Below are 21,261 nucleotides of genomic sequence, written 5' to 3' on the forward strand. Positions count from 1 at the left end.
TCAAGTGGAGATTGAAGCCATGATGCCCTCAGGTGTGAGGGGCGGAGGAAAGCGTGTCAGCCCACTCTTCAGACAGCCTTTGACCTGTCCCCACTTTACACCCAAGCTCCATGGGGGCTCTGGTCTGTGCCCAAGGCCTGAAATGGAAGTGCCAGGGTGCGGGGGATTTTTCGGCTTTGCCTCGCAGGGGTGTGGAGGCACTTCCAACATCGGCACGTAGGGCCGTGGTTGCGGGCTCCTACCTGCGCTCCCGTTGGAGGCCCAACCGGTGAGGAGAGGAGCCAAGCATACCTCGGCCCGCCAGCCCGTCGGACTGCGGCCAGCGGGGTCCCACCGAGGCCGCCCCGGGGCATCGCCCGCCCCGCCCGGCCGCCAGGTGCGATTTTCGGCGCGGCGAAGGCTCCGGACGCTCCCCCCACGACGCCAGAGGTTCCCTCTTCCCTCTCTGGCGTCTGGGCGAGGGCAGGGGACCTGCGTGGGAGGGGGCAGCGGGGCCGCCTCCCGCCGCACCGGGGCGGCGGATGGCGCTGCGCCGCTAGTCGGTGCACTGCGGCGGCGGGCGGACCGAGCGCCGTGCCGCTCAGCGCCGCGCCCGCGGCCATTCCACACGGCGGCACCGCGCCTCGCACAGGAGCAGCCGGCGGGAGCCGCGCCGCCGCAGCCCCGCCATGGCCAAGGAGGGAGCGCAGCGAGCGGAGGAGACGGAGCAGATGATCGAGAAGGAGGGCGGCAAGGAAGCCGCTGAGAGCAGCGGCCCCGGCAGCCTGCGGGCTGGGGACACGAAGGAGATGAGGGCCGTGGTGCTGTCCGCCTTCGGGGGGCTCAACAAGCTCCGCGTGTCCAAGAAAGCCATGCCGGAGCCGCAGGAGGGGGAGCTGAAGATCCGCGTCAAAGCCTGGTCCAGTATCACCTCTCTCCCTCTCCTGCTTTCCGGGCCGGTGCAGGGCAGCGCCGCGGGGTCGGGCGGAGTGCGGGCCACCCTTAGGCGGGCGCGGGGCCGGGAGGCTGCCCTGTGCATGCCCACGTCTCGCCGTGCGGGGCTCTCCCCTGCGGCGGGGCTTTCCTGGCCTCTGAGGGGGCCGGCGGCGGCTCCCGGCGGGCCAAGGTGCGGATTCGGACCTCGCATCCTCCTCTCCCGCTGCCCGGGGCGGGCGGGCGGCTGTTGCAGTAACTTCCCTCACTTGTGGCTTCCCTCACGGTGGGGAGCCTCGCCCCGAGCTGCCGCTTCCTGCACCGCTGCCGCCGGCTGTTCCCCGCGGCAGCACCCGGGAAACCCACCCCTGGCTCAGGCTGAGCTCTGGGTCACTGGGTACAGGGCAGGCACGGAGGAGAGCCGGGGCTTACTGTGCTGTCAGAAGCGGCTGCGAGGGGAAAAAAACCTGTCATCGATTTGCACGGCAGAAATGGGGAGGGAAACTGGTCAACTGAGTTCAGCCTTGTCTTGCTTTCTTCTGGGAAATGTGGATGCTCAGCACCTGTCCCTTTCCCTGCCTGTGCTAGCTGTTGTTTTTCTCTGGGAATCGCTTCCTCCAGTCATCACCATTTTTCTTCGGAGTTGGTGTGACAGCAGAGCTGGGGCCAGGGCTCGCTTAGCAGTGCTCAGTCCTTGTGCCCAGCTGACAAGTGGCTGGCCAGCTCTAGCATCCTGAAAAGAGCATTCTGGAAGGCTAATTCTTTTCACAGGCAGCTGGAGCAGATTGTTCTTCCTAGAGAGCTGGTTCTCAGTGCACGTGTTCTCTCAGGAAAATTTGTGTAAGTGACAGAGGCGGCATTAGGATCTTACATGCAACTTGATGTGACTAAAGGCTAAATTAATATCACCTAGGCAGGAGCTGATCTGTCGTTATCCTCTTCTGTTACATGAAAACAAACCTTCCAGAAGATAAATTCCAAGGTGAAGGCCAAGTTCATTTCGGAAGTAACATGCATTGGAAGTTAAAGTGGTAGGGGGCAGTGAGCTTGTTTTGAATGGGGTGTCTGCTGGAAGAGCCAGTCCCAGCAGGCTTGGTGTGTTCAAATACTGGGTTTTCCAGCCTGTGCTTAATGGTGATCATAAGGTTTATGACCTGTGTGAGTATTTGCCCCTCCCTCAAGATATTGCCCATGTAAAGTATCAATATCCACCAGTCTGAATGAGGACTAATAAAGGATGGCCTGAGATTTTTTTCCATTCTGACTTATTCACTGGGTTTTTGTTGTTTGTTTCTCTCTCTATTATTCACAGTGGGGAATACAAGTAATTCCATGCTAGGTGAAATAAAGGAAATACTGGTAGCATAGTAGCTGCTGGGTAGCTCATTTTGCTGCGAAGCAGGGCTGTAATTCCAGTTGAGAACAGGCTGTGTTGTTTTCTGACTGATTTTCTTCACCCGCTGAGTTAACAAAAGTTCACGTGCAGAACTTTAAATGTCCCGAGCATGTGGACATGCCTGAGGGGGTTACAGCACTCTCCAGTACCTGTATGAGTTCCATTTTCCTGAAAGCAGCCGGTAGGTATCATAAATAATGAGTTACCTGTCAGAGAACGCTTGGCTGTTACATAGAAGCATTCAGCTCTGCTACAGTTAGAGTTGCTTTCCAGGGTTGCATTATCACTAGCGAGCTGCATGAGTTGCATGATTGCTCTTTGACATCCGCAGACCTGCTCAACTGCCTGGTAGTTCTGCAGGTTGCACAATACCGTGTGTGTTTTGGAAGCTTCCCTTCGTGCCGGAGGAGCCTGTGGGCTGTAGAGCATCCCTGCTTGTCATTCCTGGCTGTAAATGGCCGCGGGGCTGAAATGTGATCAGGTCACCTAAGTGTGCTTCCAAACAAGGCAAAATCAATTTGCCAATCTTCTTGACCCAAGTCTGTAAATACGGAGGATTGATCAGGGTGATGATGGACTTGTGGTCTACTGGGGAGGCTGAGAGAAGAATGTCTGTGGCTTTGCCGGGTGCAGTATGCACGTGTTGTTGCCCACAGTGCAGAATATGCCAGAGGTGGGCTGGTCTGCAAAGTGGGGTTTGTTGAATTGGTTTTCCAGATGACCTCCGTTATAGGGGATTATTTTTTCCATCAACTGGTGGAGAAAAATAATTTTGTCAGTATTTGCCAGTAAAAAAAAAGCAAGTTCTACGTGATCTCCACGTTCCCTGGGGAATTAAACCAGTTGAATCATGCGTATGCACCAGTTGCATCACATGTGTACATTTCGTAGTATGGGACTATAAATAGGGGAGGTGATGGAGGATATCTTGCTACTAGCGCAAAGCCAGATGAATAATTCTTTTGAAGGCCTGGAATATCAATGATCAATTGAAAATGTGTCAGCTGAGATGAGTCATGTGTTAGCCTCATTCAGTGACTAAGAAATGGAACAGCCATCAGTGTCCAAGCTGAGTCACAGCTTCTACATATTTCCTGAAATGATTGCTGATTGATAATGATGGAGCAGTTGAAATGGCTGTATTTGTGTTGGAATTGGCAGGCTGCAGAATGCATATTGTTGGGAAGATGAGGCAAGGAGCTGAAAGAAGCCACGGCGGTATTCCAGATAGGGGGTGTGAGGAAGGAATGGTGTCCTGTAATTACCTCCCTTTATTTTCCTTTTCTCTTTTATAATTTTTCTTGCACCACCACACATGTACATCATGAGGAGTAGGGCAGAAGTGACCCTTCTGACTCTGACTGTGAGATAACAGCAAACTGTTAGCAAATAAAAGACATCCTAAGTATAGCAGAGTAGTGGGGAGTGTATCAGTTTTGTTCTTAAAGGCAGTGTTCTTCATAAATTGTGTTTCTGGATAAAAAGTGTGGGATCAGATAATTTTAAACCTTCCTTTTTTTTTTCCCCATGATTTTTTAAAGAGAAGATTTGCCATGGGTAAGAGGAAAAGATGTGTTCATTTCATGTCATCTCTGCAGTTAATGGCTGCCACCATGTATGTTGTGGAGTTTTTGGTTATGTGAGGGCTTTTGGGGATGTTTTTGGGTTTTTTTCCCCAAATGATGCCTACCTTGGTGGCATTTTGCTACTTGGCATTTCTCTTTCATTAGCAATGTTACGGTGGTGATGTAGGAGCTGGTTTTTAGCCGCTGGGTAAGAAGTGGCCTTTCCTATATCCTTTCAAAGCTCCCAATTTAATTGTTCCAAACCTCTGCTAACCTTCCATATGGTTGATGTTCTGAGCTTTGTGTGTGAGCGTGTTGTGGGGGTTTTGTATTTGTTTATTCTCTTGAGTTTCTCAAGCTAGATTGTTAGAGTCCTGCTTTTCAAAAACTAATCTATAGTCTTGCCTTTTACAGAGCTAAATGTTGTGGGTTCAGGTTGCTTTTAAACACTCCACTACATTTACAAATACATACATTTAGTGGAATTTCTTTCCCCCTAACCCTGTGACCTACATCTCATGAATGTCTTGTCTTCATGCTTATGCTGTGTGTCTACCTTGTCTTTTTGTTTGTTGGGTCTGCTTAATCTGTTTGTATCTTGATTAGCATCTTGACTAAAGCTGCAGATAAATACTTGTGAGCATCAGTAATTTTATGTGTACAAGCAGTTGCTGGTATCGTATGCATGAGTAGGACTGGCTGTGTGCATAGCTTCATAGAGCTGGGGGAGTTAGTGTGCAGCAGTTTTGGCTTGCAATAAATACAGGGCTATGTTTTGGAACAATGGATTAATACCAAAGCACATTTTAGCTAGTTGGGAGGTTTAGAAGTTTTAACTATGCATGGCATTTGTGCCAGTAATCAGTATATGCACAAAGTAGATAAATGGTACCATTTTTGGTTGGTAGGGGTTTTTTTTGAGGGGTTTGCCTTTTTTTTTTTCGTGGCTGCCTAGAAAGCCACAAACTTTAACTTAATAAAATTGCAGAGAATATAAAAGTAAAGATGCCTCAAGATTTTTACCAAACTGAGTCTACAGGGGAAGACCTGTACTTTTTCTGAGCAGCAACCCTGAGGGCTCCTGAGACCTAAATAAGCTTTGCAAAACTGTACTAAAGCGGTCCAGGAGGAATAGTTTTAAAACAACAGCCTATCTGATACTTACTAAGGTCAGGAGTTTGGACTTTTGCCTGGGATGAACACAAGATTCATTCCTGGAGTCATATCAGAGGTTAAAACAGTTCCATCAAGTTGCTCTTTGCTCAAAACATCTCTTAATGTGTGAGCTTTGGGGTTTTCTTCTGCAATTGAACTGGGTTTTACTTGCCAGTTGGCAATGCATTTGTAGAAGTCTTAATGTTACAATTGAATTTGTAACTCTGCTTTGTGAGTTTCCACATGTGATTCCTAAACAGTCTTAGAATCTCTGGGGCTAATGACAGATGTGCTTGTCTTGCATGTGTATTCTTCTGCCCAAGGCCTGTACAGCAGAGTGTAAAGTCAGTTTGCTCCACACATGAAGAATGTGAATGTCTGCTGGATCCCTCTTATGCTGTGGAGACCAGCTTTTTAATGCTGCCCTGAAGCTTTCTGGCTTTCCCATCACTCAGGTCAAGTGTTCCTCTGGTCCGTGGTAGTAGTCTTGATTTTATTTTCTTTTAAATTCTTGTCCTGTATTTTACAGTGGTTTGAACTTTATTGATCTGATGGTGCGACAGGGGAACATCGACAACCCTCCTAAGACGCCACTTGTTCCTGGGTTTGAATGCTCTGGAATTGTAGAAGCTCTCGGAGATAGCGTGAAAGGATTTGAGGTAATACTCTCTTTATTTTCAGAGCAAGACTAAATAGTCACCACTTCGCTGAGTATATTGTCCCTAATCCCTTATGGTTCACCAGAGACAGCAACCTGTTGAAACTGAAAGGGTTATTTTTCCTTGCCATTTCTCAAGCACGAGAATGACTCTTGAATTGGTTTCTAAAGCCACCACTGTCATCCCCTCCAGATCTTTCCTGAAAAGTCACTTGTACCGTGTACATACCTTGAAGGCTAAATAGAAACTGGAAGGCACGACTGATGCCTTTTAAGAAAGTAAAAGAAATAGAAGTAACTTACTAAGTTCATTTTCCTGGCCATGTTTGCTATCATCATTACTCTGTTTCTCAGTGCCAGTGTGCTACTGATTCTAGTTCCAACTTCTGGTCTTGAATTAATGAGACCCTCATCTACAGTAAGCATTGTTTCTTGCAACTGTGCATTCATGAGGTGTGGATAAAATTGGGATCCTGGTTCTGGATTGTGGCCGTTTGAGCTGATCCTCTAGCTCAGACATAGGGGAGAGATGAACATTCCAGAGATAGGCCACATAAATGGCAACAATAGATAAATTAATATAATTTCATTGGAGCATCAAGAACTTAATGTCTAGAAGCACAGTTTGTTCTCCCCCTTCTCCCGCTGGCTTCTGCTGCTGCAGCTTCGCCTATCTTCCCCGGCTGCTGTTTTGGCTACTGCTGCTTCTGCTGCTTCGCCGCCGCTTGACCCCTCCCCCATCTCCCTTAAGGTTATTGTATTGTTTTTTGTTTTTTTTTTCCCTCCTTCTCTAGTTATTATCTCTCTTTACATTGTTATACTTATACTATAAGAAAATACAATTTCATCTTTCCCTGACTTTTGAAAAAGGAGGGGGGTTTGTCTTGTGAATTTTCTTCCTGGGGGAGGGATCAGCCCAAACCTGGGACATGGATAAGTGACTGACTTACTCTGATGACTGAAGAAAAGAATCTAGTTCACCTCACAGAACAGTGATCAGTGACAAACATCTGATATACATATAATAAAGTTTTCGTAACTGATATATATATGTAATAAAGCTTTCATAATAAAGTGTCATAATCAGTTATAGACTTTTCAGTATCTCATGTTAAACAGCATTCTGTCCTACCTTCTACTCCATTACTGACGTTAAACATCTGTAGTCCTTCCCGTCTTGCACTTTATTCTCTGAATAGCTAGAAAAAATAGAAGTAAACCCTAAGTTAATGCACATTGATCCTTAGTTATTTGCTGAGTAAGTTATGTCATCAAGCAGTTGTATTTTCTGAATCTTTAGTGTATCTTGATCTTAAGAAGGCTGTTTCTTAAAACATTATTATTAAATGGGTTTTTTGCTCTTCTAACAGAGCTGTAAGATTTCTTAGTTGAGTGAAGATAATGGGCACTTAAATTTCTAGTAGGGTCTCAATGATGAGCTCTTCATAGAACATTTCCCTACCTTGAAACAAATCCTAATCTTCCAGTGTTTTTTGTGACAGACAATAACTGAACAGTTATTGCACAATTATCTGTGGTTTATAGTTACACTCCATGTCACAGGACATCCTGTGAAAGGAGTGTAGGGAGTCTCTGCTCTAGATCAGCATTCTCAGTTTAAAAGTTCTTGCTATTTTTAAAGGGCATCATGAGGCTGCAGCAGATGGTGCTTGTTTGAATAACATTGCACCTGGCTGACTAAACTGGGCCTCTTTTAAACTTGTGTCTTTGTTCTGACTATAGCAAGTATTTGCTCTCTGGTGTAATCCTCTGAAACTGAAACAAGCCTTGGGATTTTGTTCTTTTTGCACATAATCTGCATAACATAGTAGTGGTTGAGTGATGAAGAGGAGTTGACACTCAGAATAGCTGCTGTTGCACAGGCATGGCCCCATCGACAGGAGAGTGCACCATGAGGAAGATGCAGGAGCACTCTGCCATCCTCTTTATGGATTCTTGCACACAAGAAGAGCCCTGCAGATGTTTGTTGTCTCTTGACACATGTTCTTACTACCGCTGTTCACAGGAATGGCAAGGATTGCACCCTACATCTTCTGACCTTGTTTCCCTTTATAGGTCTCTTCCAGTTAAAGTTGTAGGCATTTCATGGCCTGGAAACATGTCTCTTACTGGCCCCTACTACCTGAGGTGATGCCAGAATGTATTGTCTTTGTTTGCATTATCACCTGACTAGTGACAGCATCAAAAGGCAGTCCATTTTGACAGCTATGTGTGAGGATGTGTTTTACATGGAAAGAAAGATTTTGTCATGGAATAATGAAGCAATGCCTATTTCTTCTCCCACTGCAAGAAAAGGCTGATTCCTTCTGAGCTTAAATGCATGACGACTGCTCTCTGGTTGTAGGGATTGTTCTCAGCAGCTAAGGCCTAAGCTCAGTGGAGTCTTTGTGGTAAAATATGGTGTTTATTATTGCAAAGAAATCCCTTGGGAATCTCCAAGAGGGACTTCTCTGCATTCTTTTGGGGAAGAATTTGTCTTTCTTCACAGGGATATAAAGACACGCTAACATCTTCACTGACAAATCCAAACAGATTTTAGATGATTCTCTAATAGCAAACGGGAAGGAGAGAGTGGTTAGCAGTGAGGCAGTGCTAATTTGAATGTGTTTTTCAAAAGAAGGAAGCATTTTGGTGATATTGAAATGACAGTTTTGTTTCAGCATTCTCATTCTAAGAGACAAACCCTTCAGAACTGTCACCAGCACCTTAGCTTTCAGCAAACCTGCAATATCCCAAAGCCAGTGTGATGACAGGTACTCGAGAAACTAAAATGTGCTTGTGCTATAAACATTTGCCTGAATGTAAGAGTGTTGTGCTTTACTCCATTGCTGTAGGATGTAGTTTAAATAGTCCAAGAACCTGTAGTATTTCTAAAACTTCTGTGGGTAGTGGTAGAATGCAAGGCAGGTAAGCAAAGACATTTTAGAGGGACAGCTGCCTCTGGCTTTGGTTGAAAAATAAACTCCTGAAGTTTCTGCCTTACTAATATTTTGGCTCCACTGAAGAGCTCCTTTCACAGTTAAGAGTGCTGTTTGTGTTGGTAGTACTTCAGAAAGGTAAAGAGGTCTAAGACAAGGTAAAAGATGCATGGGAGCTGCTTCTGACAAGCCATTACCAAGAGTTTGTTGAAGTTGTCCTGTGAGTGTTTCAGTGTATACTGCCCAAGTGTTTGCTCACTGCTGGTCTCCTTAGCAGGCCCAGCAGAGCAATTTGTGCTTCTAGGCAGTGTTGCTTTCCAAGTGTGGTTGCACTCGTGCAGAAGCCTCAGAGCTCCAGTTGCCCGTCTGTGGGGAGTTACTGTCTCCCTTTTAAAAACCTGAACCTGCAATGAAGGCCACTGTACAAATGTAAGAATTCAACCTGCCTGGACCTCTGAAAGGTTCCTAGAAGCAATTGAGTGTATCAGATATTAACAATAAAAATCTTTATTTCCAGATATGAAATAACCCTTTCACTACAAATAAGTTGAGTAGAGAAATGTTGCATTAAAAAACAAACTAAATGCTGTCAAATTCAGTGCCTCGCTGCCTTAGAATCCCGAGGTTTATTTTTGCTATTGAAGGTGGCTTATTTAAAGTTGCAGGATCAAATTCTGCTCTGACACATGGCTGTAGAAAAGGCAATCATGGGAAAGCATTGGTAGAGTCAGTTATTAAGATAATAAAAATAGACAGTGGATACAGATGGTGTTATCTTCTAAGTGAGTGCTTTCTAAAGCCTTTCACTGTGCCTCCCCTTCTCAGTCCACAGAGAAAAAAAAAGCTCAATGGAGACAGAAAGCAAAGTGAAAATGTTCTTAGGTATAATTTTGTAGTTTCCTTTTATGCTGTTTTTGTTTACAGACTCATTTGTTATTTAGGAGCGCTACCAGCAAAAGATGATCCGTGTTAGTGGTGATCTCAGAAGCAGTGTACCAAAAAGAAGAGATGGCTTTAACTTTGCATATTTGTGTTCATTTCAACCTTCTAAATAAATACAATTATGAAATGGTGAAAGCCCAAAGCTAAACTGCTATTTTGCCCACAGCCTGAGCAGGAGAGTTGCAGTCTTACAAGTTGCTCTCTAGTCTCAGCTGCAGCCGTATCCTGACCATTGTTCTCTTCCTTGTTTGCAGATTGGAGACAGAGTCATGGCTTTTGTAAACTACAATGCATGGGCTGAAGTAGTCTGCACCCCAGTAGAATTTGTCTACAAGATCCCAGATGACATGAGTTTTTCTGAAGCTGCTGCCTTTCCCATGAACTTTGTAACTGCCTACATGATGCTTTTTGAAGTTGCTAACCTAAGAGAAGGCATGTCTGTGTTGGTTCACTCAGCAGGAGGTGGGGTGGTAAGTTGGAACTTCTCTTACTTTCCTGTCACCAAGTAAATGAAGCCAGACTCTGCAGTTTGGTTTGGTATCAGACTTCACCATGTGAGGGATTCTGATAGGAGGAACTGCATCTGTTTTCCCATCAAAAGGCTGTCCCATCAAATGGTTGTCAGGAATTTTTGGTGAACTGACAATGATCTCTACCCAAAACCCCCTCCAAAATCCTTTAATTGGTTGTCAGAGATTAAGGAGCAAGTGTTGTCCCAAGCATTGCATTCCTGAACTTAAACACCTTGTACTGCCTTTATGTAAAAGAAGGCTGTAATGAAAAGAATAAATAAACTCCCTGCACAAGGTGTTTATAGGTGACCATAATTCTCCATGCAGTAAATAGCCTTCTTGAAATGCCTCTTAGATGTTAAGTGTGGATGTGTGTGATGCCTTTTTTGTTGTTACAGAGGGATTGAAAGCACTAAAAAACATCATGCCAACCCTGAGGAAAAGATAGGAAAGCTGAATTAGAGTCAGTGATGGCTGCTGCCTGTCATAGTTTTGATCATTAGTAATGAAGCTTTATGTTGTGAGAGCAAAACAGCAGAATGAATTCCAGGCCACACAATGAAATCAGAAGTCATCATTTTATATTACCAGTTCCTTGAACCACCCTTTAGGAAATGTTTCTCCTTTGGAAAATGCTTAAGCTTGTGCAAAATACTGAGATAGTGTCAAGGGAGTTTGTTTACATTTGAAATTGTGCAGCTCTTTTCTGTAAGGCAGATTTTACACCCTGAGAATATTAGTAGATCTCAGCCTTTCAGACTGAAGTACCTCTTCTGCTGAATTAATATTCTGTTGTCTACTGAAGTCTGGTGGGCAGCCCCAAACATCTTATCCCTAATTCTGCGTCCTTAGACTTTCTTTCAGGTTGTCGTATAAAAGGCAGCTGTAATCAAAGGAATAAATTCATGAGTTCCCTTTACAAAGTATTTTTAGCTAACAATAATCCTACTTGCAGTAAATGGTCCTCTTGGAATCCTTCTGTAAATGAATGGAATTTATAATCGTATTATGCTTTGGCACACTGCAACCTACAGCCTTATGGCTGACTTTTTTGTTCTTTAATATTAAACCTTCTCATGTGGAATTCAGGACTGCTAAAGTAACATCAATCCACACATTCAGGAGAACTTTGAAGGCCTTTTGCCCAACTGACACTGTATAAGCTGAGTATACAGAAGTAGCAAAGCACCCCAAAGCAGTCCCTGCACATACACATGGATCTAGAGAGAATGGACTTCATATTAAGAGAAAGTGTCTCTGCTGTAAATGTCTTTATTTCTTTCTTTCTAACCTCACTTGCCTCTGTTCTTTCCTCCCTTCCTGATGCACTGTTAATGCTCTGCCAACTCTAATGCAGTCTTCTTCACTAGTGCCCAGCCTCTGTGCTGGGCTGTGCCTGCAAGGAGCTGCTGATGTTGTCTCTTTTACCGCAGATGTTCAATGAGTAGCTTTTGACTGGTCCTCTGCTGTGGCTGTTAGTGGACCTTCTGGAGAAAACAGATCCATCATCTGCTAAGTGATTAAATAAACCAGAGTTTTAAAGGGGAAGATCAGAGATGTGGGAAGAATGACCAGGGTGGCCAGTAGCTGATAAAGGTCTGTATATGGTCCAGGAGGGGTGGGAGTGAGACAGGGCTGCCTGGCCTGCGAGACAGGATGCTAATGACTGTGTCACAGGGAAGAGTGCCTCATGCAGCCTGTTGTTCCTTGTAAGGCAAGGGCAGGTGTAAGTAGGACTGGAAAAGAAAGGCTTGGTAGGTCTTAGAGGTAAAATAGTACCATGGAGATGCATGAAAATTTTTCATTTCTGTTAAGGAGACACCAAGATTTCAGAGGTCTGTGTAACTCTGATAATCTGTCAGTCTTTAAAAAATGGAACAGCCTCAATGGATCAAATAATTCTCACAAAGTTCTTAGCTGATAAATCAGAAAGCTGCCACTGAAATTGCTATGGGAAGAAGCATTTTTTGTGTTCTTGTTTTAACAGAGAGAAGGTCCATTCCCACTTGCAGCAAGTGGGAAACGTGTCATTTGTTTCTAAATGTCATAGAAATTCCAGAAAGCTTTAATGAGACAATAGGCTCCCTGTGGGACTAGAAGTTTGTAATTGTTTCTTTCTCATTATGCAAGATCATTATTTTAGCTGCTTCAAGCAGTTTATTAAAAAGGACTTGTTGCTTCAAAACTGTTTGTGAGGTTCTTTGTTCTGGCTCCCAGTCCCCTTTTGAAGGATCCTGCAGCTTTCCCAATAAATAGAGATTTTTTTTTAGCCTGACTCAAGGACCTTTATGTATTGCCTCAGCTTATTTATGTGGCCTTGTTTTGTTTATAGGTTAGTGAGGTGACTAAAGCAGTTATCTTCCCATCTGTGCCTCGGATGTGATTAATGTGTGCTGATAGCCTTTAATGTCTGATAGAATGCTTTAGATAAGTTAGTTCACTTATTTCCAGAAGGGCACCTCAGAAAGTGATGTAGACAAAAAAAAGAGACATGCTAAGATAACTTCTCTTGAAAAAAGTCTCACACACCTATTGGAGACATTTGAATCCTGTTCCATCTACCAAATGAGTACCCTCCCTGCTACCCACTCGGCTTGAAGGTTTAAGGTGTCACAATCTTCCTATCTCCTGGTAGGAAATCTAGGGAAGCAGCTTGTCCTCCTGAGCCAGGTGGAGAGAGGTGGACACTCAGAAACACTGCTTCTGACAATATTGGTATATTGTAGCCTTCCAGCTGATGAGAAGGACCTGTTGCAGTGCTTAGAAAGGGGGCTTGAAAGGAAGGATTGTATTTGCTTTTGTTTCCTAAGGCCACCTTGTTGATCTTGATTGTTTGGAATGTGGTTGCTTTGGGAATTGATTTGGCTTTCCTGCTTCTTTTTGCCTCTTAAGATAGGAGTTGTTTAGAAAGACAGACTATCAGCTCTCAACCTGAGGAGTCAAGTAGTCCAGACCTTCCTGTTATCCATATGTTGAAAATAAGGCTCAGAGAGATGAGCCTGCAAGGACAAAAATCTTACAGTAGGACATACTGCCTTAGCTGTAAAGTGCTGTGATGGCTGAAATGAGCGTGAGACAGTGGTAGAGCAGCACCCTTCACAGTCACACTCGCATGTTGTCTTTTCAAATGAGGGGACTGAAGCAAATACCCTGAGAAAACTGAGCAGTGGCATGCACCCTGCTGGGACCGTTCTGCTGATGAAGCAATTAGTTGTTTAAGATGAAGGATCTTGAGATCAGTGCACTCAGTACGCATGACAGCACAGGCTTGCGTGAGGTTAGGAAGTTGCTCTTAAAATTACTGATGTAAACTTGCAAAGTGTATCCTATATTAGTTGAATTAATATAAGTGCAGGACTGTTGTATTAAAAAACAAAACAACACCACACCAAAGAAATCCTTACCCGAACAACACACACTAAAGCCCCAAACAACCCCCCACCACCGCCAAAACAAAAGCCAAACCAGACAAACCCCCTTCTTCTCTGCCTTTATTAAGTCCAGCCTCTGTCTACCTGGAAAATGAATTCTTAGGGGTTTAGATTTATGAGAGTCAAACATTAGGCCCATTTGTTTATTTGTCTGCTCTTTGTGTATTTTCTGTTCTGAATATTTAGAGCACAAAACTTTGATCGTTTACCAAGATTGTGTAAATGCTTCAATTTCATCACTTAACTCCTCAGACACAGGGCAGAATTATTAGCCAGTTCTGTAGCATTTTGATCTTACAAATGCTAAAATTCAGCTGCCTTTCATGCAGGAGCATCGATTGCTATCCTGAAGCTATGATCTGACCTTCCTTTTCAGGCTCAGCAGCAGAGGAAGTGCAAGCAGAGTAAGTTACAGATGCAGCTCTGGTGTTTGAATTTGAAGGGTAAATCTGACTTGGCACCAGATTTAGGTCATCCTGGCAGGATTGGTTACTGCTTGGCAGGAACCCCCTTTCTTTTTTTATACTGTCTCCCCTGCATACATTGCAAATATTTGTGGATGTGTTCCAAACTGAATCGTTGAAGTAGTGATATTTTATCTGAGAGTGACCTGGCACTCCCTAGTAAATCTGGCCACCCGCTACCACGGGCAGCAGATAGAAACCCCTTCAAGAGAATTAACACATTTCTTCATTAAAAATTACCTGTCTGTGTATCCCTTCAGATTCTCTCTGTCTTGCATGATGAGAAATCTTTCTCAATTTCTAGACTTTATTTGTGCACAGTTAATGTATCTTTGTTCTTCTGGTGTTGTGCATTAGTTAAAATCAGCTATATTTTATCCTTGGGGAACTTGTCAGATCTTTTTGGTAGGATGTGTGTGTATTTATGGCTAGGGCAAGGCCAGAATCAAGTCCCTCCTCCACCTGTGTTTTCAGGCTGAAAGCAGGTTTGTTTAGTCACACCCCTGTTCTTTGTAAGGTCAGATGTCTGTTTCCTTGGTCACCCTACAGAGAGTGGTCCAGGCAGGTATGCACAAACTTCTTGGACGCTGAGCTGGTTGGCAGCAAAGCATCAGTTAGCCTGAAAGCCAGAGACTTTTAAAACAGGTCTTATGACATCCCTGATCCTTTTAAGCATTGTATGGGTAGACTGGATTTAGCTCTGTCTGCACCTAGGAGGTAGAAGCAAATTAAATAGCGCTCTTGTGTTTTGAGTCAGTCCTTCTTGAATGGGAATAATTAGAGTTTACTCCACTTTTTTTGATGGTCCTGGCCAGCATACTGTACAATGGCCTGAATACTTCCCACTTTGCTAAAATCTTTCCTTGTTCCCTCCCAGGACTGCATTTGCTGTTTGCTTATTAGCAGTTCATAGCCCTTCTGCATTTGATGAAGTGCTTTCCTCTTATTTCATCTCCAGCAGTCAAGAAAGGGAATAAATCAGCTCCCACAGAGCTTTGTGTAACCAAGTTTAGGCTGCTTTAAGTACCCAAGTTATCTCACTTAAAGCCAGACAGGGCATCTCAAAGCTGAGCTGCCCTGTGCTGTGGAATGCCTCTAAAGCAATGGATATGCTCCCTCTACAACTCATGAGAGTCCTAGTACCATGCCTGAATCTATTTCCAGACGCTGCCTCAGAGCATGATCTGTTAATCAAACACAAAAGCCTGTCGAGCCGTACACAAAAAGCAATTTCCCTGACCAAAGCAGGCTCCAGTCTCTGAAGACCTTTCTTTCTGCCTCTCAAGCCCTGCACAGTCCCCAGAGGACTTGTCCTTTCCCTGAATCCCCTGCTGAGTCATGTCACAGACAGGCAGTTCTTAACTCTTCCTTGGCTGTTCTACCTTTTTGGATAGCTTATATCCTCTGGGCACTGATCCTGGCTGGGATGTGCTGTAGCTCCATTGAACTGGAAAGGATTTACACCAGATGAGGGTTCAGCTCTTGAGTTTTAGATGCACCTGGACTGCACAGTTTTGCAAAGGGGGAGAAAAAAAACACACCCTGCTAATTGCTGCAGAAAATAAGAGATTTCTGAGGGTAACACATATAATTTTCTGGTGACTCTGTCTTCTCCAACCTCTACTTCAAAATGCATCTGTAGTGCATTGAGTGCAGCAGATGCTGCCTTAACACTTGTTCAAGATTCACATTTCAGTTTGTTCACTCTGCAGTGTTCAGTTTACTCTTTGGTTTCCAATTTCCTCTACTGTAATGGGGAAAAAAAGACACCTTCAGGAGATGGAATGTTGTGTATCTTCTAATACAAAAGCAAAGCCTTCCTTGCTGACAGGAGTATAGCAGATGTCTTCTCTTAGTTTTGTTACTGTGTTTGTGTATTTTGTACCACCTTCAGGTGCAGTTACATGGCAACAAAGCATTTTGGAAATGTGGATTCTCCTCACATTTGGTTCCAGACAGGTTTTTGTGCAAGATTAAATCTGAATGGTTTGGGGGATTTAAAATGCTGTAGCGCCTTTGGGCTGCAAAGATACATCATAGAAATTGTATTTTCAGTGATGCTGTTGGTTCATGTAGGTTTCATGCAGGGTGGTGTCTTTCAGATGGTTTGTACTCTCCTGCTTTAAAGCTGGCCTCAATTTATGTAATAGCAAAAAAAACCCAGATGCTTTCTTTAAAGTATACTGATCTTTAACTGTTCTCTTCCAGTGCACAGCTTGCACTCCAAGCTAGGGTCTGGCTTGTGCCATTGGATCAGATGCTTTTGGAAATCCACTACCTTATATCACTTAATTTCACTTAGTGCCATGGTCTAGTTGACTGGATAGGGCTGGGTGCTAGGTTGGACTGGATGATCATCGAGGTCTCTTCCAACCTGGTTGATTCTATGATTCTATGAATGATGCTTTGTCCAGTGTTAAGTTAGCATTAATAAGATGCTGAGATTAGTAAGTTCTTCATTCATACATTCTGCATTGACTTTTAAGTGTCTACCACCTTTTTTCTGCTGTGAAATTCTTTAAGTCCACAGAGCAGTCTATTTCACTTCTTTAAAATCTGCCTTTCTGTTCTTTTATGTGGTTATGTCAGTATGAGATGTTTCAATCCTGCAGGTTTAAAGTTGGATTTGTAAGTACAGGGGTGTAAAGAAATTTGAGTCTTTTGACTGGATCTCAAACTGCTCTAAGGATATCCATTTATAAGGAATTCTGTAATAATCATATGTGTAAATTAGGTTTGACATACTGCTTTTATAAATGGACAAGATGCCTTGAAAAGGAATTTATCAAACAGGCTTTGAAGCTAGAGAGACACAAGACTCCTGTGCCAAATCCAGTATTAGGAGCCATGCTTCTTTTCCAGACAATGCTTTAAATCCAACTTAGTAATTTCTATGAGAACTCACTCTGAGGAGTTCTGTGTGATAAGTAGTATATAAAATAGATGTAATGTAAAGGAGATTAATTCCATTTTAAGGAAACATTTTGTAACTGTGTCTATCCTTTCAGCATAGCAATTGATCATTTTCTTCAGACAGCTAAATCCTGTTAAAGGTGAAATCAATTGTCCAAGTGAGAATTAATTTTTGCCACTTCCTAATTTCCCTGTGTTTTGGAAGCAGAACCTAGTTAGCAGTTACACCTGGAAATTTGCATCCTATGTGAAAAATCAGGTGTGTGAAGAGTTTTGCTTTCATTTTTCAGATCATGCCTATCTAATTGGACACCATCTTGGAAGGATTTGTTGTTCATAGACTATTTCTGATGATGTGCTGCCTGCTTCCATATCCATGTGGTCGCCATGGTGAAAGCTGGTAGTAGAGACAGTGTGGTTTTGCCTGGGCAGGGAGGAGACAGGAAGCCCTCCTCTGACTGCCACAGAGTATTTTTTAGGAATGGCTTTGGAAGCCAGAAGACAGGACAGGGCTCCTGTGCCCCTGTGATCAAAGGGTGCTTCCTGGTGTGGGTGTGCAGGGCGACAGGAGCCGGATACCTCACCTGCCCCTCCATAGCCCTGGGAAGAGGATATTCTTCCTTCCAGCTGCAAAACCCTCTGTGCTACTTCATTTGTGAACCCCAGAGCCTCACATACTTGGAATTCAAATGTATAGCCCTCTAAACACTAGCTGCTAATCCAGAGGTAGCTAGAAGATTTAAGGGATTAGAAAAGAGACTTAAGAGTGACTTGTGTAGCCATAGTGCTGTTCTGGAGCTTAGTCAAATCCCACAGAAATTGCTGAAGTGGCAGAGTTCAGAGGTTGAGTTCAGCTCTCCTGTTTTGGAAGGGAAACCATGAGAAGCCCACTCTCAGCCTTTATTCCTATACTTCTGATACACAAACACTAAGAACAGTCAGTGTCAAATCAAGATCTTCAGCAAGCTGCAGAAGAATGCAATTGCTTCAGAAAGCTTCAGTGATGTTGTTCATCCAGTTATAAAAGTGCTGGTCATATGAATCAGTTTTAAGGCTTTAAATATCTGCAGAAAGCTGTAAAGTATTCTGATCTGGGATTTGAGATAAGCTTGTCTTTACTGGGGGAAGAGGGGAGTGTACTAACGAGTTTGAGTGAGGAGGAAAATAGGTTATGTGCATCCTGGGGTGTTCTGTGCATTTCTCCTGTTCATCTGACTGTCAGTTCCTTAAATGTTAATCATCTTCTGCAGGATAAAAATCAACATGTTTTCTACTCTAATATTTGACCTTTTAAACATTCAGAGTTTTTGATTCAGGATATACTCATTATCCCTCATCTTCCCAAGTTAGATGGAAAATGCAGAGAACTAATTAGAGAATAGATCAATAATGTCAGAGTGTCACTCAGCTAGCGCACATCATAAAGTACTGACTTGTCTGCACTGTGGGTGATGGTTTTCTGGGAGGCACAGCAAGTGAGAAAAGAGGATTGCTAGTGAAAATGGATAAGAAAAGGAGAGATATCAAACCCAGATTTTTTTTTTACATGTAGTTTTAGATTGCTGTATTTTTGGAGAGTAAAACCTGGGCTTCAGAATGAGTAGGTAGCAGGGAAGCAAAGCCTAAGAAGAATGAAATGTTTTGTGCTCCTGGAAGACATTACATTGTGTGAGATGAGGTCCTTCAGGAATGGATTTCCTATGATTTCTAGGAGATTAGGGATTCCAGGCCAGGAAAGTGGTGGATAATATAAAAAAGAAAAGGCTGTTTACCTTTTGAACTGGATTCAGAGTTCATACCTAGGTCCTGCCAGAAGTTTCTCTGAGCTCTTGAACAGGGGACACAGTTTCAAGTTGTGCTGGGGGGAGGCTAGGCTGGATGTTAGGAGGAAGTTCTTCACAGAGAGAGTGATTGGCTTTGGAATGGGCTGCCCAGGGAGGTGGTGGAGGCACCAACCCTGGAGGTGTTGGAAGAAAAGCCTGGCTGAGGCACTTAGTGCCATGGTCTAGTTGACTGGCTAGGGCTGGGTGCTAGGTTGGGGTGGATGATCTTGGAGGTCTCTTCCAACCTGTTTGATTCTATGACTATGACTTATGTTCAGGTTGTTCAATTTGCTGTGCCATTCTATTTCTTACCTGTAAAGTAAGAATGAGAATTCATCCCTTCTCCTGCTCTCTTCTCTATGTCACTTGGTACCTGTCCAAAGGATCCCATAAGCCATGCCTTGCTGTGTAGCTGTTAATTGACTAATCCAGTAGGAAACCAACCTGAAACTCCTGCATGCCACCATATTTAAATAACAGTATTGTTCTCTCTTGCCATGTTCAGCTCAGAGGAGTGTCACTAACAATTACATTCAACATTATATGGGAGCATGCCAAGACCTCCAGGGTATCCAGGGTTATCTAATTATTCTACTGTAAATAAAACCCCAGCACTGATTACTGGTATTTAGAGACAATCAAGGTTTCTGGTTGGAAAGAACAGAATTGTGTTTATCCATGGATGGTTTTACTGCTCGTGCATACACTTTATGAATGACAATCTTTTGGCTGTAAACATAAATGATCTGCTGAATTCCATCAGATGTTATTTTTAGAGTGACAGTGCCATTTCTTGCTTCTGGGCATTTCTATGTAACCATGCCAGCTCCAGTGGAGTACTGCAGTTACAAGAGGCTACCAAAAGTCTCTTCCATTTCTTAGTAAGTTAAGGGTAAACCAAAAACCTAAGGTTGTAAAAAGATGAGCCATTAGGGTGTTTATTGAAGTTTAGAAGGCTCAGTGTGTGTGCAGTGCTCACTTCTCTCAGCCTTGTGAAGTTTAAAACTCAGGAAGTGAAACCCTCCTGGGGCTCAGAGCTGGAAAGCTGAAGAACAAACATTTGAATACACAAGTTCTCCACCGCCTCAAGTCCTACCTAAAAGCTGCCATCGCATCTGATTGACTCCGCTGGCCTCCTGCCCAGTTGCAGGAGGGATATACTAGGAAAATTATTCTCTTATACATGCTCTAGGCCATTTTTGATCAATTTTGAGGTTGAGGACTCTCCTGCTAAACATGTTAGTGCGACTCAAAGGCTATTTTTGCTTTTTGAAAAATCAGTAATAATTACTGTAACTAATAAGAGGTGAACCAGATTTGTGTCCATTACACTGTTTGCCTCTCACTGGAACCACATGAAAGTGGGATTGCTTAGGAGTGATAGACTACCAGCTGTCCTGGGACCAACTACACTAAACCTTCTGGTTTAGGAATGCAAAACCCTGAAACACAGAAGCTGTATCGGCCACCAAAGGAGCCAAGCAATTTTACATGATCTGCCAGAAAGCCTTTTCTGGCAACAGGTCTTCCCCATGTGTAGAAGCAGTAAGCACTGTTCCAGGGCATGAAGTGCAAAGAAGACTGCTGGTGCTACCCAAGGAGCTCTGGGGAGGATGCACATAGGATGCAAGTAGCAAATGAGAAATGTTTCCCTAGCACTCTGAGTAATCATTTTTGGAGATCCTTGTTAATTAATGCCACTTCCCTTCAATTACACTGCCTCTGATAAAAGATGAAGAAATCCCTTCCAATACATTTTTTGGTACATTAAATTACTTCTATCCCTACCCTTGCTTTGTCTGCAGAATACTCTCTTGATTTGTGTGTATTTTTCCAGTGGTTGAACTGCACTTCACTGTCAAGAACTAGTTTGGGAAGCCCTTGCACATGTTTGGTCTTGGATTTTGCTGCATCATGAGTGAACTGGCAGCTGCAAAGTCCATCAACCAATTTCCATGTCAGTGCACTAACATAATAATGTGTTTGCAGGGTCAAGCTGTTGCTCAGCTCTGTTCAACTGTTCCCAATGTTACTGTTTTTGGAACAGCTTCGTCTTTCAAACATGAAGCAATCAAAGATTCAGTAACTCACCTGTTCGACAGAAATGCAGACTATGTTCAAGAAGTAAAGAGGTAATCTTTTCTTTTCCTGAGTAAGGATTGTATAATATCTGCCAAAATGCTATGAAAGACCCCAAGCTGATGGTATTTATATGAAGAGATTACACTTGTTTGTTTGGGAGCTGCAGTTTATTCCAGATATTCCATATGTCCACTACAAGGGACATGAGAGCAAGCATCCATCTTCCTTTTTTCTTTACAAGTGCCATTAGCTTTGCTAGTCCCTGTGCATACTTGAGTGTCTGTTGTGAGCAAAGTAAGCTAAGCAAAAAAGAATGAAGGCCTTAACAGAAGGATACACTTTGCTGTTACCTGCATATGATGTAGCTCACTGTAAGGCACTTCAGTGGATCTGTAAATTGTCCAGGTTTTTGAATTCTCCAGTGTGTTTCTGTCTGCCTGGGTTTTTTATCCTCTGCCAGGGATTGATG

General features: G+C 43.5%; 1 protein-coding gene across 1 annotated transcript in view; it reads left to right on the forward strand.

Annotated features, from left to right (window-relative positions):
* The first annotated feature begins 668 nt into the window (after window positions 1-668).
* Window positions 669-21,261, forward strand: part of VAT1L (vesicle amine transport 1 like) — a 54,716-nt gene continuing 34,123 nt past the window's right edge. Inside the window, exons 1-4 of the mRNA XM_064159953.1 lie at window positions 669-898; window positions 5,558-5,687; window positions 9,822-10,037; window positions 20,700-20,842. Coding sequence (XP_064016023.1) covers window positions 669-898; window positions 5,558-5,687; window positions 9,822-10,037; window positions 20,700-20,842 — 719 coding nt within the window. The remainder of the gene's footprint in view (window positions 899-5,557; window positions 5,688-9,821; window positions 10,038-20,699; window positions 20,843-21,261) is intronic.

The sequence above is a fragment of the Pogoniulus pusillus genome, chromosome 20 (genome assembly GCF_015220805.1).
Source record: "Pogoniulus pusillus isolate bPogPus1 chromosome 20, bPogPus1.pri, whole genome shotgun sequence".
In the NCBI taxonomy this organism is placed as follows: Eukaryota; Metazoa; Chordata; class Aves; order Piciformes; family Lybiidae; genus Pogoniulus; species Pogoniulus pusillus.